This window comes from Microtus pennsylvanicus, chromosome 5 (genome assembly GCF_037038515.1).
Source record: "Microtus pennsylvanicus isolate mMicPen1 chromosome 5, mMicPen1.hap1, whole genome shotgun sequence".
Lineage (NCBI taxonomy): Eukaryota > Metazoa > Chordata > Mammalia > Rodentia > Cricetidae > Microtus > Microtus pennsylvanicus.
Window position 1 is genome coordinate 102,047,788 of NC_134583.1, and position 21,078 is coordinate 102,068,865.

At 44.1% G+C, this 21,078-nt stretch overlaps 1 protein-coding gene across 1 annotated transcript in view; it reads right to left on the reverse strand.

Annotated features, from left to right (window-relative positions):
• The window catches only part of Gda (guanine deaminase), a 61,607-nt gene extending 52,063 nt beyond the window's left edge, over nucleotides 1-9,544 (reverse strand). The window contains exon 1 of the mRNA XM_075973670.1: nucleotides 9,267-9,544. Within this exon, the coding sequence (XP_075829785.1) occupies nucleotides 9,267-9,392 (126 nt within the window). The 5' untranslated portion in view covers nucleotides 9,393-9,544. The remainder of the gene's footprint in view (nucleotides 1-9,266) is intronic.
• Between the last annotated feature and the right edge of the window lie 11,534 nt (nucleotides 9,545-21,078).

Genomic DNA, 21,078 nt, shown 5'->3' on the forward strand with positions numbered 1-21,078 from the left:
TGGGATGGAAAATCTGTATCACACTGAGGTTGGGATGTGCTGCTTCTGAGACACTACACAGAACCTAGTTGTTAGTATACCAACCAGGTGGCAACAGCTTCTGTAGAAGAAGCTGTTAAAGTATAATATATTTATAGTTAGTGGAATTAAGGAAAGTAATCTTCAATTCTTAGGCTTCACCATAAAACCAAATCCTCTTTTTTAAAAAAAAGCATCATTTCCAATGGATTTAATCATCATCACACTTTCTGAACATTTATATTTGTTCAATAGATGTCACTCCTGAGACCACACTAAATAACATCCAATGTTGTTCTTACTAAGGTACAAGAAGAAGACGAACTGTATAGTGGTTGCTGCAAATTTTTAGAACACTGAATAAATACTTCCTGAGCACCTATACAATTTGAAAGAGCCTGCATTTGCTAGGAATTATGAGATACTTTCTGCTTTTTACAGATGCAACATGAACAGAAGCGTACAATTTGAACTAGCATGTACACAAATCAGATACAGCAAATGCATAGGAATTCGCTGTCAGAGAAACAGACAGTAAAGGACATCAAATGGAGGAAGAAGTAATTTAAAAACAATGAGAAGATTTGTGATGATATTGGAGTTGAACCTTGTGCACAAGCAGAAGGGAGACAAACAGCTCGGAGCTGGCATACTCTCCGTCTCTGTCCATTTCTGCTGCTGGTTCTGCACCACCAAGAATGCATAAGGTATTTTAAAAAGAGACTTGGCAGAGTCCTCAGGTAGAGCAGAACACCACAGAATGAGATTGTGTGTGTGTTCGTGCTTGTGTGTGTGCATGTGTGTGTGTGTGATGTGTCACTTATAAAGATACCAATCTTACAGTGAGAACTGGGCTCTAATCTGATTCACATACCAAGGACCCCACCTTCTAAACCTTAGCCTCAAATCAAGTGTCTACCATCTTAGTATCTCACAATGAACATTAAACTTGAAACATGGATGCTTAGTTGTGGAGGCTTAGATACATAAGGAAATTTGTCCCAGGTAAATGAAAGAGCTGAGAGTTGAACTCATAGTCTGGCTTGAGAAACCATCCCTTAAGTACTAAGAAAATACTTATTTAAAGTGCATGCAAAATTTTATGTGCTGAGGAAGAAACGTTTATCCAGTTGGGAAATAATGACTGGAGAAACCAAAGCTGAGCTTTGAGAGAATAAGACATTTGACGCAGGTGGACTGGGGTGTAAAAAGGAGGGCTACTTCAGACTGAGGGATCATTCTCCAAGACATGGAGACATAAAAGGACATGGTGTGCTACGGAACCATGGGAAACCTACCTGTTCATTCTCTGCTCAGGGACACATGACAGTGTGAGCAAGTCAGAGTCATTCTATCCCACTTTACAGAGAGATGACACTGGGGAAAGTATCAGAAAGAATGCCGTGTCTAGAATTCCTCCAAAGACATTTGGACTTTCCAGTCAATAGTAAGCCACAGATGGCTGCGGAAGAACCACCCATGATCTAAGAAAATAGCAGTCAGTCATGTGGAGGAAACACTGGAATAGGGAGGAAAACAAGATACCCCAAAAATGTTTCAGTCAAGAGGCAAGAGAGAGTTGCGGGAACGGTGGTGGGAAGGAATATGAATGAAGAGCTCTGGGAAACATGCTGGGCATGACTGGGTAGGAGTGCCTGAAAAGACACCGATGTTGGGGCCAACCAGAAGAAGGTACTGGGAAAAGCAGCTATTGATCTTTGAAAATAACGTGGCAGAGCCACCCCTTCAGGAAGGTGGCCTTAGCAGAATTACTTCTGCCTTCCTTCCCTAATCCGTACCAGCTTCCCAGTACCTGGCATTCTAGATGCTAGAGATGAGACTTTATAGGAGTAGAGTACTTTAAACTCCATCCTCAGTTTAACCTTTAACATCTCCCTGCTTTTGCTTGTCATCCTAAGGCCATAGAGAGGCTGTGCCAGGACAGTTAAACTATCAATTACTGGATGACCTCTCTCTGACCTTAAGAACATACAGTGCGCCCTGTATGTTCCTCTCCATTTTCCAAAGCACAATTTTGTTTACTTGCCATGTGTGTGTGTGCACACAGGTAAACCCATGCACACTGTGCGTGTGGAGGTCAAAGGGCAATGTAGGGGGTTCGAGTCTCTCCTTCCCATGTTTGGGTCCCAGGGATTGAACTCAGGTAGTGAGGCTTGACCAGATGCCGTCACCTGCTGAGCCATTTCAAAGGCCCCATGCTCCTCCCGTTCTTAGTTCTTCAGTTCTTTAGCCCTCTGACAAAAATCACTTATTCTTTCATTCTCTGAAACAACAAACTTGCATCTAGCTGTCTAAGAAGCAGATTCGGGAGTTGAACCTGGGAGATACATGCCACCTAAGAAAGATGTTTAGGAGAAGGCATATGATTCAGCCAGACTAGTGATTCCTCTCCAAGCCTTCATGTACCTCCCTTCCCCCACATCCCAGAAAAGGACCTTGGGGACCCTAAGCCCAGGAAGGCAGAGCTTTGAGAAAGTAACTACCCTTGAGTTTCTTCATATTGGCTTCCTTCCAAAACTTGCCTCCCAAGACAGTCTGGAGCTTTGCCTGTAGTAACCAAAGCACTCTTTGAGGAGTGTAGTTCAGTAACTACAGGCAATGAGCAAAGGGTCCAAGGGTTCACACAATGAAGACACTTCACCAGCTGTGAGTTTCAGGGGAGTTCAACTCTTCAAACATGGCAGAGTTTTCTGAGTATGCACGTGAGGATATTTCTAGTGATTTAACCATGAGGGAAGTTCTCTCGCTCTCTGCTTCACTGCCACCACATGGCAATTAGCCTTCTGGCCTTCATTAACCACGTTCCTGCAACCATAATCCGTTTCACCATAGACCTAATAACAATGAAGTTAGCCAACCATGTACTGAACCTCTGAAACCATGAACCAAACAAATCTTTCCTTTTAACTTGGTGTTCTCAGATATTTTGTCACAGTGATGAAACAGTCTAGCACAGTCATAGTCCCAGATGGTGGCAGCAACATCTCTAGGTATCTTTCCTCATAGAAAAACATCTAAAGAAAGTAAGGGTGCTTCTTACCACATCCCTTAGCCACAAATAAAGCCAGAAAAATAAGGACCTGATAACTGGAAAAAGGATTATCAGGTATGAGTAGGCTGAGAGGCCATTAATGATGGACCCTTCGTCCACAGTCAGCTTTGGTCTTTATTGCCCTTTTTCTGGGTAATATCAATTTTAAGAGAAGCATCCTAATGGCCCCTTTTTAAGCTTTAAAATACTATATGAGAGGGAGGAGATACCAGGGATTCCTTAAGGCCAATCAAGAGAAAGTTGCTTCCCATTAATCAAAAGAATGAGAACTGAGTTCTACCTCTGACTCTGGGTAGAGACTTGACATTCTAAACTGGTCCCAAATATTAGAATATTACATTTGACGATCTTATCCTCTAAGAGATTAATGCAACTAAACCTGGCAATGACCTCAATAAAAGACATCCTTCACAGAGGTGGGAGGTCCTTGGACTCCCCACAGGGCAGGGAACCCGGTCTGCTCTTCTGGCTGATAAGAAAGGGGGAGTTGATTGGGGGAGGGGGAAGGATGTGGGAGGCGGTGGCAGGGAAGAGACAGAAATCTTTAATAAATAAATAAATTTAAAAAAAAGACATCCTTCACAAAAGCTGATACACCATAAAGACATACTAAAGAAACTGAAGGAATAACTGATCAGATAACGTACTTACACATTCCAAGAACCCATCCCTCAATACTGTTGGTTATAGATCATCACTAGCCTACTTTCTGGGTTCTAACCAGAAGGCATAACTTTTCCCTTGCTCCTTCCGTCTCTTTTGATACAAGCCAAAATCCCAAGCACACTTGCCCTGACATACAAGATGTTCTCACTCTGTTTGGAGACATTCAAGTCCCCCTACTCCGACACAGCTGCTTGCTGTTCTCTGTTACTGAGTTTGCAGCTTTCTTGAACCCTAACTCAACAGGTACCATTATCTCTTCTTCTCCACCTCCAGCAGCTGCTGAGATTCACAGTTTGACTACTCTGTTGCTTTCAAACTCTATCAAAATGGTTCTTGAACTCTCTTTGGAATCCTTTTTTTTTTAATTTTCTTTACCAAATGAGACCAAGAATCCACAAAAGGGGACCATGATTCCAGAATGACAGGCTTTCCATGCCTGGCTACTACCATGGTGCATCCATTAGAGGCTGATCAGATTCAGAGGGTGTTAATTAAAACATAGTCATGACTCTTGAATGAGTAACCAAGCTTTTGTCACAATACTTTTTGTATGAATGTGTGTGCAGTAGTGTGTGTGTGTGGTGTGTGTGTATGTGTTATGTAAGTGTTGCATGCAAGTAAATGGGAGCATGTTGCATGTGTGCTAGAAGAGGCTGTATCTTCCTTGATTGATTTCCATTGCATTGTCTGAGACAGGGCTTTTCACTTAACTGGAAGTTCACTCTTTGGGTTAGTTGGACTGGTCAGCAAGCTCCCAGGATCACCCCAACCCCAATGCTGGGGTTACAGGCATGTATAGCGATGCCCACATTTTTATATGGGTGCTGGGGATTTGAACTTGGGAAAATAGTTCTTACTCACTGAGCCACCTCTCCAACCACTGCCATGAACAAGTTGGATGGAGAAAACGACTTTGAAGACTGCAGGAAATCAGAGGATAATCCTGTGATACTTGGGCACGAATGAATCATTTTAGGAAACCCATACTCCTGTTTCAGCATGGGTTAAGTCCAATTTTTCTCTTCAGGACTAGGACAATATTCTGAGTTTGTGAGCTTGGCAAGGAAGGTGAATTTTCACCCTCCCAGTCAGGAGCAATGGATGATTCAGAGTCAGAGATTTGTAATTCAGACTAAGAACTCTATCAAAGCAAGATGGCAAAGCCATCTCAGATGAAGTAGGACTTAATCAGTCTGGGGAACTGAAGAGCCCTTTATCAGGGTTACTGACCCTTTTTCTACATGTTCAAATCCTACCTTTTTTTTTGAGGCCCAGCTCAACACTCACTTCCATGGCTGGGTAGATACTGCCTCTAGTTTTACATACACACATCTTCATAATCTAGTATTTGAGGCTCACACACATTTATAGACACCACTCTGGGCTCTAGAAATCAGCAATAAGACCATGTGCACGAGCCATCATCCGATTCAGCTGACTTGACCTAAATAGCTCTCCACCCTGCCCACACTCCTCGTCCTCCATGGGTGGCAACTGCTGGTGTATACTGGCCTGGACAGCCTCTCTGTCATGCATTATTCCACACAGTTTACCCTTATTAAATAACTTAGAACTTCCCCCCCCCACCTCATGAGGTAATGATTGGAATTATTTTATATATAAGAAAGCCTAGAAATGAAAATGTTGAGTTGATCAGATTCATAGAAGACTCGGTGACAGAGGCAGTCTTAGGAGTTCATGCAACATTTTCCTTCAGCTAAACCATTGTAGCAGTCTCTAACAACCTCACTCCCTGACCTATCCATCCCCATGTCCCCGCGCTTGAAAAAAAAATATTTATCTAATTCTACATGGCCTCTATCATCCTGGCCTGTCTTACATTGTGTTATCTTTCCCTCTCTACTCAGACCAACTCCGTTCTGACCACCACAGCAGGTCTGGTGTGTCTCACTAGATTAGTGACCTCACTGCGGCTGCTTTCCTACTTCATTCATTCATTCGTCTTCACTGATGAGCCCAGTTTTGGATTCGAGACTCATTCCACTTTTATTATCACAAGTTTGGTGCCTTGGCTAAAATTATATACAGTATGTGTCTGTGTCTGTTTGGATATGCATGTGTGCAGTGAGTGTAGGTGCCCTTGAAGGCCAGAAGAGGGCATCAGCACCCCTAGAACAAAAGATACAGATGGTTGTGAGCTGTCGTGTGGATGTTAAGAATCAAATAAAACCTCTAGAAGAACAACCAGGCTTTTAACCACTAAGCCATCCCCTGAACGTGTAAGTTTTAAATTCAGGGGTCGTTCCTTAAGGAAGCAGACTGTTGAGGGAAACAGAGCATGGTCTTTGGTCCATGTTTTGAGAGCTGGTCACACTGCCACATCTGTGGATGATTGGCTTCTCTAACCAGCTTCTTGACTGTAGTAGGAGTGACACTGGCAATACTGTCCTAGCGACAGAGCAGCTAAGGACCCTGAAACCTTTCCCAGGTACAGCTTCATGTCACCATGCACGAATGACAGACGTCACGATCAGATCACAAAAATGCACAGCTGACATCCAGCACCTGTGCCTCTTCCCGCGAGGTTTACCCCAGGCCTCAGCTTTCTTCTCTACCACGTAACTGCACAGGTGCTACCATGTGGAAAGCTGCAAAACTGCCATGCTGAGCAACAGGCTTAGGGCTTACTAGGGGCGGAGAAAAGGAAGGGGCCCGAACCACCACAGTCTGAGTACAGTACCAACTAAGTGCGAACATTGTCATACATACGCTCTTTCTGTATCAGATTTAAGCCTGAGTCTGCCGAGGAGGGAGCTGGAGCTTGGGAGATGTTCAGTGTCTCATTTCATGGTCTCAAAGCAGGCGAACACTCCCACCCAGGGCTTTATTTCTACAGAGAATTTGCTCCTAACACCCAGGACACTGTTTCTACGTGGGCACACTTCCTCACTCTGGTTTCTGTGTAAAGCGTTCACTGAAAGTTCCAACCTTGATGAATTTTTTAGAGTCAACTTGACCGTGGTGTATGTGGGAAGAACTGGGTAAACAGTAATATCTGAGCACACTGTGTTTCAAGATTAATGAAACATTTGCAAATGAATTATACATTTTGGAATCTTTGGTGTAAAAACAAGCTGTATGCTGCTTAAGTGTAAAAATTAACCCTGAATTCTAAATAATACCAAAAATGTTGGATACAGAGGGATTTTTTTTGTTTTGCTCTTTTAAATATGCTGTACTTGAATGAATGAAACACAGTCATTACCATCCTCCAAGCCTAAGTCAAGAGACAGGAAATGAGGAGTTAGACCTAGGACAGAGAAGACAAGGAAAACTGTCCCTTCCCTGAGATGCTGCCCTAGACCTAGGCCTGAAGTGATATGAGCTTTGAACATTTCCCCCAATGGATCCCCCAGGATCACTTAGACTGGAATTCACCCACTGCCTTGTCTAAGTCTCCGAAGATGCCTACAAGAATCTCATCCTGGACCTATGCATTTGGGTTCTCTGAGGATGCTATCTCGGAGCCAGTATTTTCACAAGTCCTTCTAGATACTCCCAATCCATCTCAAGCTGTGTCCTGGCATCAGCTTTAAGAGCTCACTACAAATCAGAGGCACCCGAGCCTGATGGTTCCAAGCATTCACTTCCTCACTTCAAGGACATTCTAGTTTCCCATACGCCTTGGAATAGTTAAATAATATAAATAATAAGTATATAAAGAAGCAGCTTGTCTTACTAATCCTAAATGTGTGGCATTCCCTACTTCAACATGAGGGAGATGGAATACTGAAATAGATACCCCATCCTTACCCTTTAAGGCTGGGGAAGGGGTAATTAACTTACTGACTTGCACGGAGGAGGGAGACCAATAGTTAACAATCCACCAGCAAGGGGTTTTCAATTGCAAATCTTGACTGGCTTGCCGCTGTGGCTGATTCCTAGTTAATTTTGTCTCCTGTGGGAATGGCACACTCTCCAAACTGAGAGTCTCAGCATGCGCCAAGAGGAACACGCTCTCTCCCTGAGAGTCTCAGCATGTTCCAAAAGGAACACGCTCTCTGACTCAACCACTAATTGCATGCTCAGGATGCTGTTATTCTTCTGAATAAACTCAAGGGAAAGATTAGTTTTCCGATAGCTTGCACCCTTTTCTTACTTATTCCCATCATGTCTCCAAACCTGCTGTCACGTCAGTTACACTATTAGAATTGATGGAATAGGCGATTCATCCCAGAAAGAAAACTATCAATTGAAAAGCTCCTGTGTTCAAACTAGCACCTCCTCCTTGAAACCAGTCTCCCGGTGTCTGCATTGGGTTTCTTGGGGTTTGCACCAGGTTAGAGGTTCACTAAAATTGAGGGTCGTGATCCTATACATGGCATGGATGTGCAGGTCCCCAGGTTTACTGGAGTCTCCATTAGGTGAGCTCTGAGACGTTTTTAATCACCTTGGAAACACAGCATCAAGCTTCCCAATACACCACCACCACCACCACTACCAACAACAACAAAAAAACAAAGACCATGAGAAAACAAGATTTTGGAGCCCATGGGGTCACTTTAGCAGGTAAAAGTGCTTGCCACCAAGCCTGAGGACCTGAGTTCAGTCCCTGGAATCCACACAGAGGAAGGAGAGAACCAATTCCCACAGGTTGTTCTCTGAACACACATGGACTTGGCACATGCACACGCGCACACACACACACACACACACACAATGTTAACAATTTTTTAAGAATATCCATCAGATTTGGTTATTCCCAAATACAAGTTATAATTCAATACTGTCAATGATTCGGTGGCACTATAGTCTCCAACCTGGCAGCCCACAAACTGGTATACTTTGAGAAACAGCCCAAATACCCATTCTTCCCCCAAATGAAATGGCTTCACTTATCAAACTGACCAAGACACTGCTAATATATTTAGTTACCATCTGTATGAACAAAGAAGAAGGCACCAGACATCATATAACACTTGTGGAATCCTAAGGGGAGGCTATATAAGACCAATTATCGCAGAAGGCATTTTCAACTTTAAAATGAAACCGATTGTTTTAATGCAAATGGCTGTGTGTGTGGTGGGGCGGGGAGGGAGGAAGCGGGGAGATAGAGAGATTTTTTCCAGTTCTATCCTTCCCAGCATTAAACTTGTATAGCCTGCAGCATTAATGCATTTTTTAAAAAATGAATGACTATGTGAATGAAGCCTGGTGTTTTTGTTTATTCTACCTCTGCATTCAGTAAACAACACTAATCCAATGATGCCCCTCACCCCCACTCTGTGCAAGGAATTCAATCACATTTTCTGAGGGTTCCTACCATGTTTTGCTAGTACTCCATAGCTCCTGGCCTCTGGGGTGTCATTCCACCCTAACCAGGCTATGAACCTAGTGACCAGGCTGTTTGCATTCCCTAAGAGCCAAACGTTCAAGTTCAACTCCAGAGCCACAGTGCTCGCTCTGTGCCAGAGCGAACCGGAATGAGCAGCACCGCTCCAGAGTCCCTCCACCTGCCCGCGGTGCCCCGGACCCCGTGCCCACTCACTTTGCCGCTGTCGCTCACGCCGAGGAGGTGATCGCGAAGCACCTCCATGGGGCAGGTCCAGGTGGAGTGGACGAAAGTCCCTCGGAAGATGTGCGCCAGCGGCGGTGGCGTCCGAGCCGCACACATGGCAGCGGCGGGGCAGCAGCGCGAGTCCACGGGTCGAGGAGGGCGCACCGGGCGGGCGCAGAGCTGTCCCTGTTGCGGCGGCGAAGCTGGAGCTGCTGGGACGCCGGCCCTCGTCTTGCCCCGGCTTCCCTGGGCAATCGCCTGCCCCCTGCAGGCCGCGCCCAGGGGCTGGCTCCCTGCCTCCTTGGTGCCAATAGGATTTTTCTCTTATGAGTTGGCTCGACTCCCGTGGGGTGTGGTTTTTCTCCCCACTCCTGCGTTGGTTTTGGATATGTTAACTCCTTGAGTTATGGAAATCAAGCTGTTCTACCTTGCTGTCATTGCACACCTCGAGTCTTCTCTGAGTCTTCTACACTCGTCGGACCAGCCATCACCTCAACTTGTGCTCCAGGTTCTGAATTTGCCCAAACAGAGCGATAAGTGAATGGTCGGTTGGAGCCACCTGCCTTGAGACCAGTTTCCTTTCCCATGATTGCAGGATGCAGAATGCGTTCATTCTTTGCTGGGGTTCTTGAAGTTTGTCGTACAGAACCTTAGAAGGAGGACCCTACCACCAAGGGTTAATATGGAATTCAAAGTCCCTCTTGTTCCCCTAAGGTTAATATTTTCGTCTTTGCGCCCACCCACATACAATATCACGGCCAACTTTTCTGGTCTAATGTAGATGACTCTTGATTTATTCAGTTGTAAAAGAGGAGAAAATGAGGTCCCCAAGCTAAGCAGCAGCCGTGAGCCAAAGTGCGTGGATAGGAATCTAGAGACCATTTATCTGCAAGACTATGAGCCTGAGGTCCTCGACTCCTTGGTCGTGAAAACAGGACTTGGGCCACGTCACTGCAAAGCCGGTCCTGGTTCCCTCCTCAGGCAACAGCCCCAGGCACTTATAGGAAGTCTTGCCCGCAAGGATATTTGCCTTGAGAGAGTGGATGCTAGGTTCTCACAGCTGCTCCTCCCAGCAAGCGCTTTCTGTGAATATGAATGGGGAGGCTCTCTTGTAAGGACTTTGCCTCAAATGATAGCACCACGCCACGCCACATAGTGACTGCCCCTGCCCAAGAGTTAGCTGCCCCCTACCCGGAAGTTCTCTTTCCACTAATCCATCCTTTTCCTGCTACTTCAGTCTTCGTAGCCAATCCTAATGAAGGTCATGTTCTCCGTTTGCTTGTTACCATTTCTTTTTAATGTTAATATAGCATTTCTTTGAGAATGTCATACAACATACTTTGATCACATTTACCCACTACCCCACTCTTCCTTTTACCTCCTCCCAGATCTACCCACACCCTTTCCCCCTTTTTTTCTTTATTATTGCTATGTGTATACATACATAGAAATGTCAATACAGCTTGTTGAGTCCATTTAGTTTTGCTTATATGTATATGTTTTAGGGGTGACCGCTTGTTACTAGAAAACTAATTAATTATCTGGGGAAGACTGACTCTCCCTCTCAGCACCTGTTAATTGCCTGTATCCCTTCATCTAAAGAAGAGGCCTTGTGATAGTCTCCCCATCCAAGCTTGCTCGTCAACTGATGTTATTGCTCAGGTCTCATGTAGGCTCCTATATTGCTGAGCTCTCATGGGTGGAACTTTCCTGCAATATAGAAGACATGATCTTGAAGCATCTGGCTCCATCTCCTCTCCCTCATGTTCCCTGAGCTTCTGGAGTAAGAGTTTTGTTATGGCTCGATCAGTTGGGTCTGGACACCCCACAGTTGTTCTCTGCATCAGGGTCAGTTGTGGATTTCTGTCATGGACTCTGCTACAAGGAGACGCCTCCTTGATGGAAGGTGAGAGGTAAGCTTACCTGTGGATATAAGGGTAAGTATTTAGAGTGTAGCTAATTTACTGGTTTAGTAAAGTGGCAATAGTAGATTCTCCTCTAGGGTAAATAGCCTCCCCAGCAACGGGTATTTGGACAGATTCTCAGTATCAAACCTGAATTGCCTCCTATTGAGTGGGCCTTATGTCTTATTAGAAAGGTGTTGGTTACTATTGCACCTTTAGGTATACCTTGTCGTATTGGTCATTGCTGTAGTGTGTGGGCGTCAGAGCTGGATAGGACTGTTGGCTGAGTTTTCTGTCTTGGCAGCGGCCACAGCACCTTTTGGTGCCATCAGAGCCAGTCCTCAAAGAGAAGGCTTCCAGGTCAGTCCCAGCTTTATTCCTTCCTTGTGTCCAAACAACGTGGTGTCTTTAGCAACATGGATTTGACTTCAGATCTGGGAGGCAGCCAGTAACAATGCAACAGCCTACATTGTTTTTGTTTGTATGGCGTCTCCTGGACTCCCTGAACAACAACTTGAAAAGAGGTTTCTCAAGCCTGCTAGTTTATTTCCACTTATACCATACACATGCATGTGCATTGGTGCACATAACAGAAATGCCAGAAGAGCAAAGGGACTGTCCAATGCCTGAGCGAGGACTGGTGTTCCTTGCATATTTGTTAAATGAATGGGCGTACTTTCCTTTTCCTGTAAGCGGAACACCAGTGCAGATACGTATCTACTTTGGCTCCCATATATAAGGTGAGACCTCATTGCATTGCTTGAGCTGCTTTTCACTGAAGCGAGCTTTTCATGACATGATGCTGGCTTACATATAAATTACTCATGTAGTCCCTTCTGGGTCCTTTCACTTCCTCTCCACTGAGAAGAGGTTCCAGTCTAACTAAAGTCCACAGTTACCAATTCATCCCAACTTACACTAAACTTGTCTGCTTCGGTCCCTAACGTCTTAAGATTTGAGAAAACTCTCAGTTCCAAGCACATGGAGATGGCTGGTCACCTGCCAATGACTCCGGTGCAGGCCATGGCAGCTCAAGTCATGAGGCGGAGGATGCTGGTTAACGAAATTCCAGGGAAACTTCACTGAGGGATTCGGTCACCGGCCTGCTCCCCCTTTTAGGAACATTTGTTTGTTTGCAGCTGCTTCTGAACTTGAAAATCTGTCGCTTTTGTTTTTAGAAGCTGTTGTTTGCATGATGGGGAGTTTGGTGCTTATACAGACCCTGGGGAAATATATTCATGTTCCAGGGAAATATATTCATGTTCCGGGAAACTTGGAAGACAGGGGTCATGGCCTGAAAGCAGTCACAGAAGCAAGAGTCTTCCTTATGTGCCAAGGATTGTGGTACCGATAGGGTAGGGTCTGAGAAATTTCTTGCTCAATTCTGCATATAAAATGTCACAAGTGTATCCTCTTCTGTGGAGTTAAGGAGGACAATTAGGTCAGAATGATCACCATGGACTTGTGGGCCCCCACACACGTGTTCCCACTATAAAACCCCCTTACCTAGGGTTTGTAGCTTATGGGATGGATGGCAGGGTAAGGATCGCTGCAAGAGGGAAAAGCTCAGTTGCTCATCTTCCTGATCTGGATACACTGTTGCCCTATACTGGAGCCAAAGAGAGGCAGTGAGAATGGAGTGGGTTAATAGAAAAAGAATTCCTTTCTGGGAGACTATGACAAGAGCAGGCCCCTATTGTGAAACTAAGGAACAGAAAAATATTATAAAGAGCCAGTTAAACACTTACTATAAGACATTTTGGAAGGCTTGCATTTTAAAAGACAGTAAATGTTCTACATGTAGCTTGGTTAAGGTGAAAACGTTTCAGATGAACACATTGTAACCTCTTGAACTGTAAAAGGAGGACTATGCTTTAGAAACTGCTGACTTCCGGTTTGACAGGTGCTGTCCAAAGATGACTCAGATAAGACTGTTCTGTCCTTTATACTTTCACCCTGGACACTTAATGAGGAAGTGAAAAGGGGACCCAGGGCTCTGTCAGCTGGAACCACCCTTTCTTGCAATCAGAGATGACGTGACCTGACGCTTGCCTAATGGCTTATGTCATCATTACGCTGTTTAAATAAAGATTGCCTCCAGTTGAGAAAGAGAGCCGCTGACCCCTCAGATGGCATTTGTACCTTCTACCTCCGCCGACTCCACACATCCCCTTCACAACCTAAACCCCTCTGAAGCTGGATGGAGAATTCAGAACCTTCCAAGCTGCACTCCTTGTTCAAGCTTCTTGGAGACTTCAGCCACGTCACCATCACTTTCTTGTGTCCCAGGTCCAGTACACTGGAAATATTCCCTTACCCTAAGCCCATGTAAATACAGACCTCAGCAAGAAAGATGCAGGAAATGTCTGCATTTAGTGTGAAAGAGGGTTTAATGTTTCCAGCACATGCTCGTGTTCCCAAAAACCAGTACAGTTAATCAGCTATTCAATGCAAGAACCCTCAGTTTCAACAGTTAAGACTAGATTTGTGAATTGTCACGCAATATACTGTAGCTGGGCACCGGAACACAAGCCTGCAATCCCAGCAACTAGAATGCCAAAAGAGGAGGCCTCCTTGAGCTCCCCAGCTCAAGACCAGTCTAAATACAATATATTATACAGTCGTTAGTATAATAGGTAAACATGTGGAGTATAAGACCATGTTAAGTTTATAAAATGCTCTCTGTTGCAATTCAGGTCATGAAAGGCCAGGCGCATGTAGAGTTGTAAAGGAACATCTGAACAATGGAAATTATCCTGCTGAGATAATGGAATCAGATAGAATTTTATATTGATGCTCACTCGTGTTGTCACCATGTGCTTTGCAGGACGAACAAACATTGGGCAACTTGCTATACAGTGAACCTTAAACAGAGGAATGGCCTGGTCCCTGGGTGGCATGATTCAGCATCCTACAAGGCGATTTAAATGGTAGTAGCTCCTGTGAGCAATACATGGTTCCGGTCTGTTCCCAGACAAGGTGTTGGCACACAGGCTCAGGATGCAGAAACCCAAGACCCAGCCCAGAAGTCATGGTCTTCTCAATCATTTCTGACTCTCTACCCTCAGACTCGGGGGCTTCCTGCAATTTTGGATCTCATCCTGATGTCTCCAGGCTACTGAGGACTAGAAGGAGAAAGGGGTACAAAAATATTCTACTTGCTTTCAGAACAAAGTCTTAGCATCCCCAGGATTCAAATCCTTGTGCTGGCTGCTTTTAGGTTAATTTGACACAGGCTAGAATCATTTGGGAAGCAGAAATCTCAATTGAGGAAAATGCCTTTACCAGATTGACCTGTGGGAAAGTCTCTTTGACTTTTTTATTCCCCATGGAAAACTGATATGGGAGGGCCCAGACCACTATCGGCGATGCCATCCCTGGAGACCTGGGATGTATAAGAAAGCAAACTGAACAAGCCTTAAAGAGCAAGCCAGTAAGAAGCAATGTTCCTCTACAGTCTCTGCTCCGGTCCCTGACTCCAGGTCCCTGCCCTGGCCTTCTTTGGTAGTGGACTGTATGTGGAACCATAAACTGAAATAAACCCTTTATTTCCCAACTGATTTTACTGTGGCGTTTTATCACAGCGATAGAAACCTAACTAACAGGACCCCATATTTCACTTTCTCTCAGAAAAAAAAAGACCCCTGCATTGGTCTCTTGGGGTAGCCACTGGTCACATATTCAGAATCATTTCCCTTCCCTTTCCCAGAGGTCATAGATCTGCCCTGCTCATATTTCCCCTGCCTTTTGCACCCCTTGACCAGCTGGGATGATGCCTCATGCCTCCCCACCTCTAAATGCTCCATCTAAGTCAAGCACCCCACTCGAGTCATCCAGGACACCTGTACTCCTCTGCTCGCTCGGATGTGAAGGGTTCCTTTGTGATGCTGCTTCTTTCCCCGCTGCCCTCAGAAAACAAGGACTGTATCTATTCCTTCCTTCCTTCTTTCCTTTCTTCCTTCCTTCCTTCCTTCCTTCCTTCCTTCCTTCCTTCCTTCCCGTTGATCTCCTCTAAATAGTGCCTGATCGCTATGAAGTGCTCAGAAGGTTAAGCATGTGAACAGTGACTATCTAAAGAAGGCTCTACTGCCCATGGGTGCTGACTAGATGCTAAAGGGCAAAGTAACGAGTTCAGGCTAACAGGGAGCCACTCATCAGGACTACCACTTAAGACACCTGGATTTCATTTATTCTATTTTTTTAGTGTTTCATAATTTAAAAAAAAAAGATTTCAAACACACAAGGAAACTGAAATGCATCATTTCTCAAGAACACAATTCTCCTTAATTTGTAGGGAGTCAGATTTCCCCTCCCCAAATCCTCAAAGGTTGGCTGAAGTGTATTCTAAACCTTTCATTTGGCAAGGCAAAGTACTAGATTGAAGCATAATCGATTGCACCATCTGGCTAGGTGATCATCCCCATAGCTCCCTCCTGGGGGCTGGAGCCGGACTCTTTAGAAAGGCTTGCCTTTTGCTACCCCGTCTAGGTCTCACAACAACCCTGTGAAGTAACAAGGCCGTCAAGTTTGAACATTTTACAGAGGACACTGGGGGTTCCTATTCAGCTGGCACAGAATGAACCTAGGTCTTGACTCCGAGTCTCCTCCCACGTAGACTTGCCGTGGACAACTGTGGGATGGTGCGATAGGTTCAGCAGAAGTCCCATTGGTCACTGTAGTGTGTTTCACATCTCCAGGTTTCACGCCGTATCGCATTCCTAACAGTCACTGGTGGCACACAGCTAGCTAGCTGGAAGGGAAACTACCATGTGAACAGCGAGCCCTGAGGAGAACAGCATCTAGGCAGCACAGGTCAGTAGGCGCGCCCAGGAAGAATAATTCGTGTTTTCGTGAGGCGCAGATTGAGAAGAGCAAGCGGGTTAAATGCTAGCTGCATCTCTTCTCCCATCTAGGAGAGTTGTCATTGCAGTCAAGTAAATGCCTGCCTATTTTATTTATTCTTTTAGTGGAGCTAAATCTATCAGTTTCCATGGCACCCTGTGGTCACCATGGAAACTCTGACAAGCTCATTATGCTTTAAGGGGGAAAGAAAAAGATACACCAAAAAATTTTGAGGTGGGATAAATGGATTCCTTTTAAAACTGTATTCTTCTGAGTGGGAAGATTTGATGAACAGCGAGTCATAATGCCCTTGCCTTTCCAGTTTTGAAGGGAGAGCTTGGGCTTACCTCTCCTGAGCCCTTCCCCCGTTACTTTATCTGACAGTAGAAATCTTTGTATCTCACTCGCTTGCTAGTAGAGGGGTGGTCCAATCTTCACCTTGCTGGTTTTTGTGAGACAGTAGTGCAAATACAGAAAATATTGTCCATGAAGCCTTTCATTGGGCCTCGCTAGACCGAGTACCATGCTAAGTGCCCCAGATATTGTCCTGTCCATGTGACATGTCCACTAGCCTTCCCTCTCTGTGCTGTCTCCACAGGGAGAAAGAGCGGCTTTCTTAGGGTCAATGTAGCATTACTCTAGACAGCTGGAGGGGGTGTCATATCAGAAACATCACATGCCACATTCTAAACGACCTGCACACAATGACCATGACAGGCCCGAAGACTAGTGCTGAAGCGCCATGTTGATAATGATGTGAAGATCTCCTTTGTTAACCCTTCAAAGAAGTCTGCGGTTTTAAGACGCTACTTGGTTACTTTCGTCAAATTGAAATGTGTGTATTTTTTCAAGAGTTGAGCTTGAAAGAAAACATCTACCATCTCACTACCCAGATGTCCCATCTTCATTAGCGCCCTCATCCCTTTCTCAGAAAAGATAAGAAAACTCAGGTTAAGTTCTTGAAAGAGAAGAGCAGACTAGAGGGAAAGTCACCTCTAGCTTGGAAAAGAGCAACAAGGTGTACGGAAATGACAAGAGTTTTACCTGGGTTCTAGTAAAGGGAAGGAATTTTCTCAATGAGTGTATTGAGTTGTGATTCGAATTCACCTCACCCCAAGTAGAGGGGATTTTTTTCCAGTCTGGAGGGATTTAGGGACTTAATAAACAGAGGTTTCTTTACCAACTCATTGTCAGTGAGGCTCAGGGGGACAGCTCAGCCAAGTTCTGCTTATGCCTTTCCCAGTGTGACAGCAAACTTGAGGTGAGCATCACGACTCTGGGTCACGTTGTGAATGTTTGTACTCCAGCAAAGAGATGTTTCTACTACCAAGGGACAAGCAACAATAAATAGCACCTTGGGATCCCCATTGCAGCTCAGCTACTTGCCAGTGCTACTTGGGAAGGCCATTCCATGTGCTAAGCGGTAGAGTCTGTACCTGTAGGACTGGAGATCCCATATTGCTGCTGGTTCCACACACTTCTTCCCTCCCTGAAGCCCTCATTCTCCTTTTTCTGGCTCAGATATTACATTTTAAGAGCATGTTATCTGTCAAAGAAGGTAATATAAAGTAGATAAAACAGACATTCAATACAGTGGTTGAGTAAGTGGTTTTCCCCAGTCAGAGCTTCTGGCTGGCATAAACTGTCCAGCATCATGTTGAGTTTGTGCGATCAATTCAGATGAAAATTAGAGCCAATATCTTATTTGGCTTTTCTATCTCTCTCTGGTTGGAAGATTTTATCAAAGCCGTGGAAATGTTAGAACTGTCTTAGGGGACATCTGACTCCATTGAATAGTCCTCCTCTGCATCCTGAACACTAGTTCTAGAAACAATGAAGCAGGTCAGGGAAGCCATTAGCAAAGCTTCTCCCATTTGGGGGGACTAGTTGTAAATCTTCCTGCCTTAAACTAGAAGAATGCATACACTTCCACTGTGCCACAGTACAGCTAAACTCTTCACGATGGCACACAGACTTTTCAGAGCTTCGTGGAGAGACAGTGGAGAGAGGTCAATTAGATTCAAACATTAACCAGCTCAACCACACACGTCAACCAGGTCAAGACTACAGTCATCCCAAAGTAGAGGATGCTCAGCCAGCCAATGCGTTGAGATGGTCAACATACTGAGCTGTCTCCACATCCATCTGACCTTCACAGTCATAGAAACCATGCTAAATTTGACCTTTAACCTAGCAGAAAGCCAGACACTGCTGTCACAATAGACTCTGGGGTTCAGTTCCCTGTTTCATAGGAAGTTAGGAAATGGATAACGGACATGAAGACCAACTAACCACAAGATGGTTTTGCAAAAAAAAAAAATTAAAAATTGAATTAAGCTAACTAAAATGAATTTCAAGATTCCTGGGATATTTCTACAGGTTTAGTTTTTAGTGTCATTCATAGATGATCCTTCCACAAGAAACTTAGAAGTCACTGATTATATTAATCTAACCTTAATGAAGAGGAGAAAACGTTTCTGAAAGGAAATTTTAGTAGTTGCTTTTTAAAGTTTGGTGTGTGCTTTTACAAATGTGGAGTGAGGCTTAATACGGGAAAGACTCAGTAAATTGTCGGTGAATTAATGTGATTTTAGCGATGCAGAAACTCCAAATCAGGGAGTTTATCTTCCCTCTGGAATATTTAAATAGCCACGGTGCACATAATCCTACTGGGAAATGTGCTGGGAAAGTAGAGATGTGCCATTGTGACTGGCGGCATGTAGAAACTGAAAGTCTCAGAAAAAGAGCCCAAGCTTCACAGGCCACGTGGAGATGCTAATACACTGGCTTATGGCAAAAGCATCCACCATCACACTGCATGCTGGCCACACCATTCTGGTGCAGCTCCAATTCGTATCGGCAGCTCTGCATCCATCTTTTCCTCTGTACCTGTCTCCTCCCTGTCTGTCTTTGATCTTGTCCCCTCCCCCACCCTCTCCTTGTCCATGTTCCTCTTCCTTTTTCTCTTGCCTTGCTTCATCTCTTCCCATTTCTCAGCCACAACAATACCATTTTTTCAGACCTCTTTTTTTTTTCTTATAATAGCAACCTCAGCACCAGACTTTCTATTTTGTCCAATTCAAGTGAAGAAAATGAAACAATTGACTTCTGAAAGTTTCAAGGTAATTGTGTGCGTGTGTTTGCATGTGTTTACTTGTGTTTGCGTGTGCATATTTTCATGTGTGTGCATATTTTCTTTTTTATTGATTTCTATTGAGCTTTACAATTGTTTCTGCTCCCCTCCCTGCCTCTCCCCTCCACCCTTCAAACATCCCTCAAGGTCTCCAGGCTCCTAATTTACTCAGGAGATCTTGTCTTTTTCTACTTCCCATGTAGATTAGATCTATGTAAGTCTCTCTTAGTGTCTGCATTGTCTAAGTTCTCTAGGATTGTGGTTTGTAGGCTGGCTTTCTTTGCTTTATGTTTAAAACCCACCTATAAGTGAGTACATGTGATAATTGTCTTTCTGTGTCTGGGTTACCTCACTCAAAATAATGTTTTCTAGTTCCATCCATTTGCCTACAAAATTCAATATGTCTTTATTTTTTTCTGCTGTGTAGTACTCCATTGTGTAAATCTACCACATTTTCCTTATTCATTCTTCGGTCGAGAGGCATTTAGGTTGTTTCCTGGTTCTGGTTATAACAAACAAAGCTGCTATGAACATAGTTGAGCACATGTCCTTGTGGCATGATTGAGCACCCAAAAGTGGTATTACTGGGTCTTGAGGAAGGTTGTTTCCTAATTTTCTGAGAAATTGCCACACATATCTAAAGGGGTTGTACCAGCTTGCATTCCCACCAGCAATGCAGAAGTGTTCCCTTTCCCCAACAACCTCTCCAACATAAGTTGCCATCAGTGTTTTTGATCTTGGCCATTCTTACAGGTGTAAGATGGAATCTCAGAGCTGTTTTGATTTGCATTTCTCTGATGACTAAGGATGCTGAATATTTCCTTAAGTGTCTTTCAGCCATTTTAGATTCCTCTGTTGAGAGTTCTCTGTTTTGGTCTGTACTTTATTTTTTTTATTGGATTATGTTTTCTTTTGGTGACCAATTTCTTGAGTTTTTTGTATATTTTGGAGATCAGACCTCTGTCTGATGTGGGGTTAGTGAAGATCTTTTCCCATTCTGTAGGCTGTCGTTTTGTGTTGTTGACCATGTCCTTTGCTTTACAGAAGTTTTTCAGTTTCAGGAGGTTCCATTTATTAATTGTTTCTCTCAGTGTCTGTGCTGCTGGGATTATATTTAGGAAGTGGTCTTCTGTGCCAATGTATTTAAGTGTATTTCCCACTTTCTCTTCTATAAGGTTCAGTGTAGCTGGCTTTATGTTGAGGCCTTTGATTCATTTGGACTTGAGTTTTGGACATGGCGATACATATGGATCTATTTTTATTCTTCTACATGTTGATATCCAGTTATGCCGGCACCACTTGTTAAATATGCTTTTTTTCCCATTTGATATTTTTGGCTTCTTTGTCAAAAATTCGGTGTTCAGAAATGTGTGGATTGATATCCGGGTCTTCTATTTGGTTCCATTGGTCCTTCTGTCTGTTCTTATGCCAATACCAGGCAGTTTTCAGTACTGTAGCTCTGTAGTAGAGTTTGAAGTCCGGGATTGTGATGTCTCCAGAAGTTCTTTTATTGTACAGGATTGTTTTGGCTATCCTGGGTTTTTTGTTTTTCCATATGATGTTGAGTACCATTTTTTCGAGGTCTTTGAAGAATTTTGCTGGAATTTTGATGGGCATTGTGTTGAATCTGTAGATTGCTTTTGGTAAGATTGCCACTTTTACTATGTTAATTCTGCCTACCCAGGATCATGGGAGATCTTTCCACTTTCTGGTGTCTTCTTCAACTTCTTTTCTTCAAAGATTTAAAGTTCTTGTCATACAAGTCTTCCACTTGTTTGGTTAGAGTTACTCTGAGATATTTTATGCTATTTGTGGCTATTGTTAAGGGTATTGATTCTCTGATTTGTTTCCCAGCCCTTTTATCATCTGTGTACAGGAGAAATACCGATTTTGTTTTAGTTAATGTTGTATCCTGCTACATTAC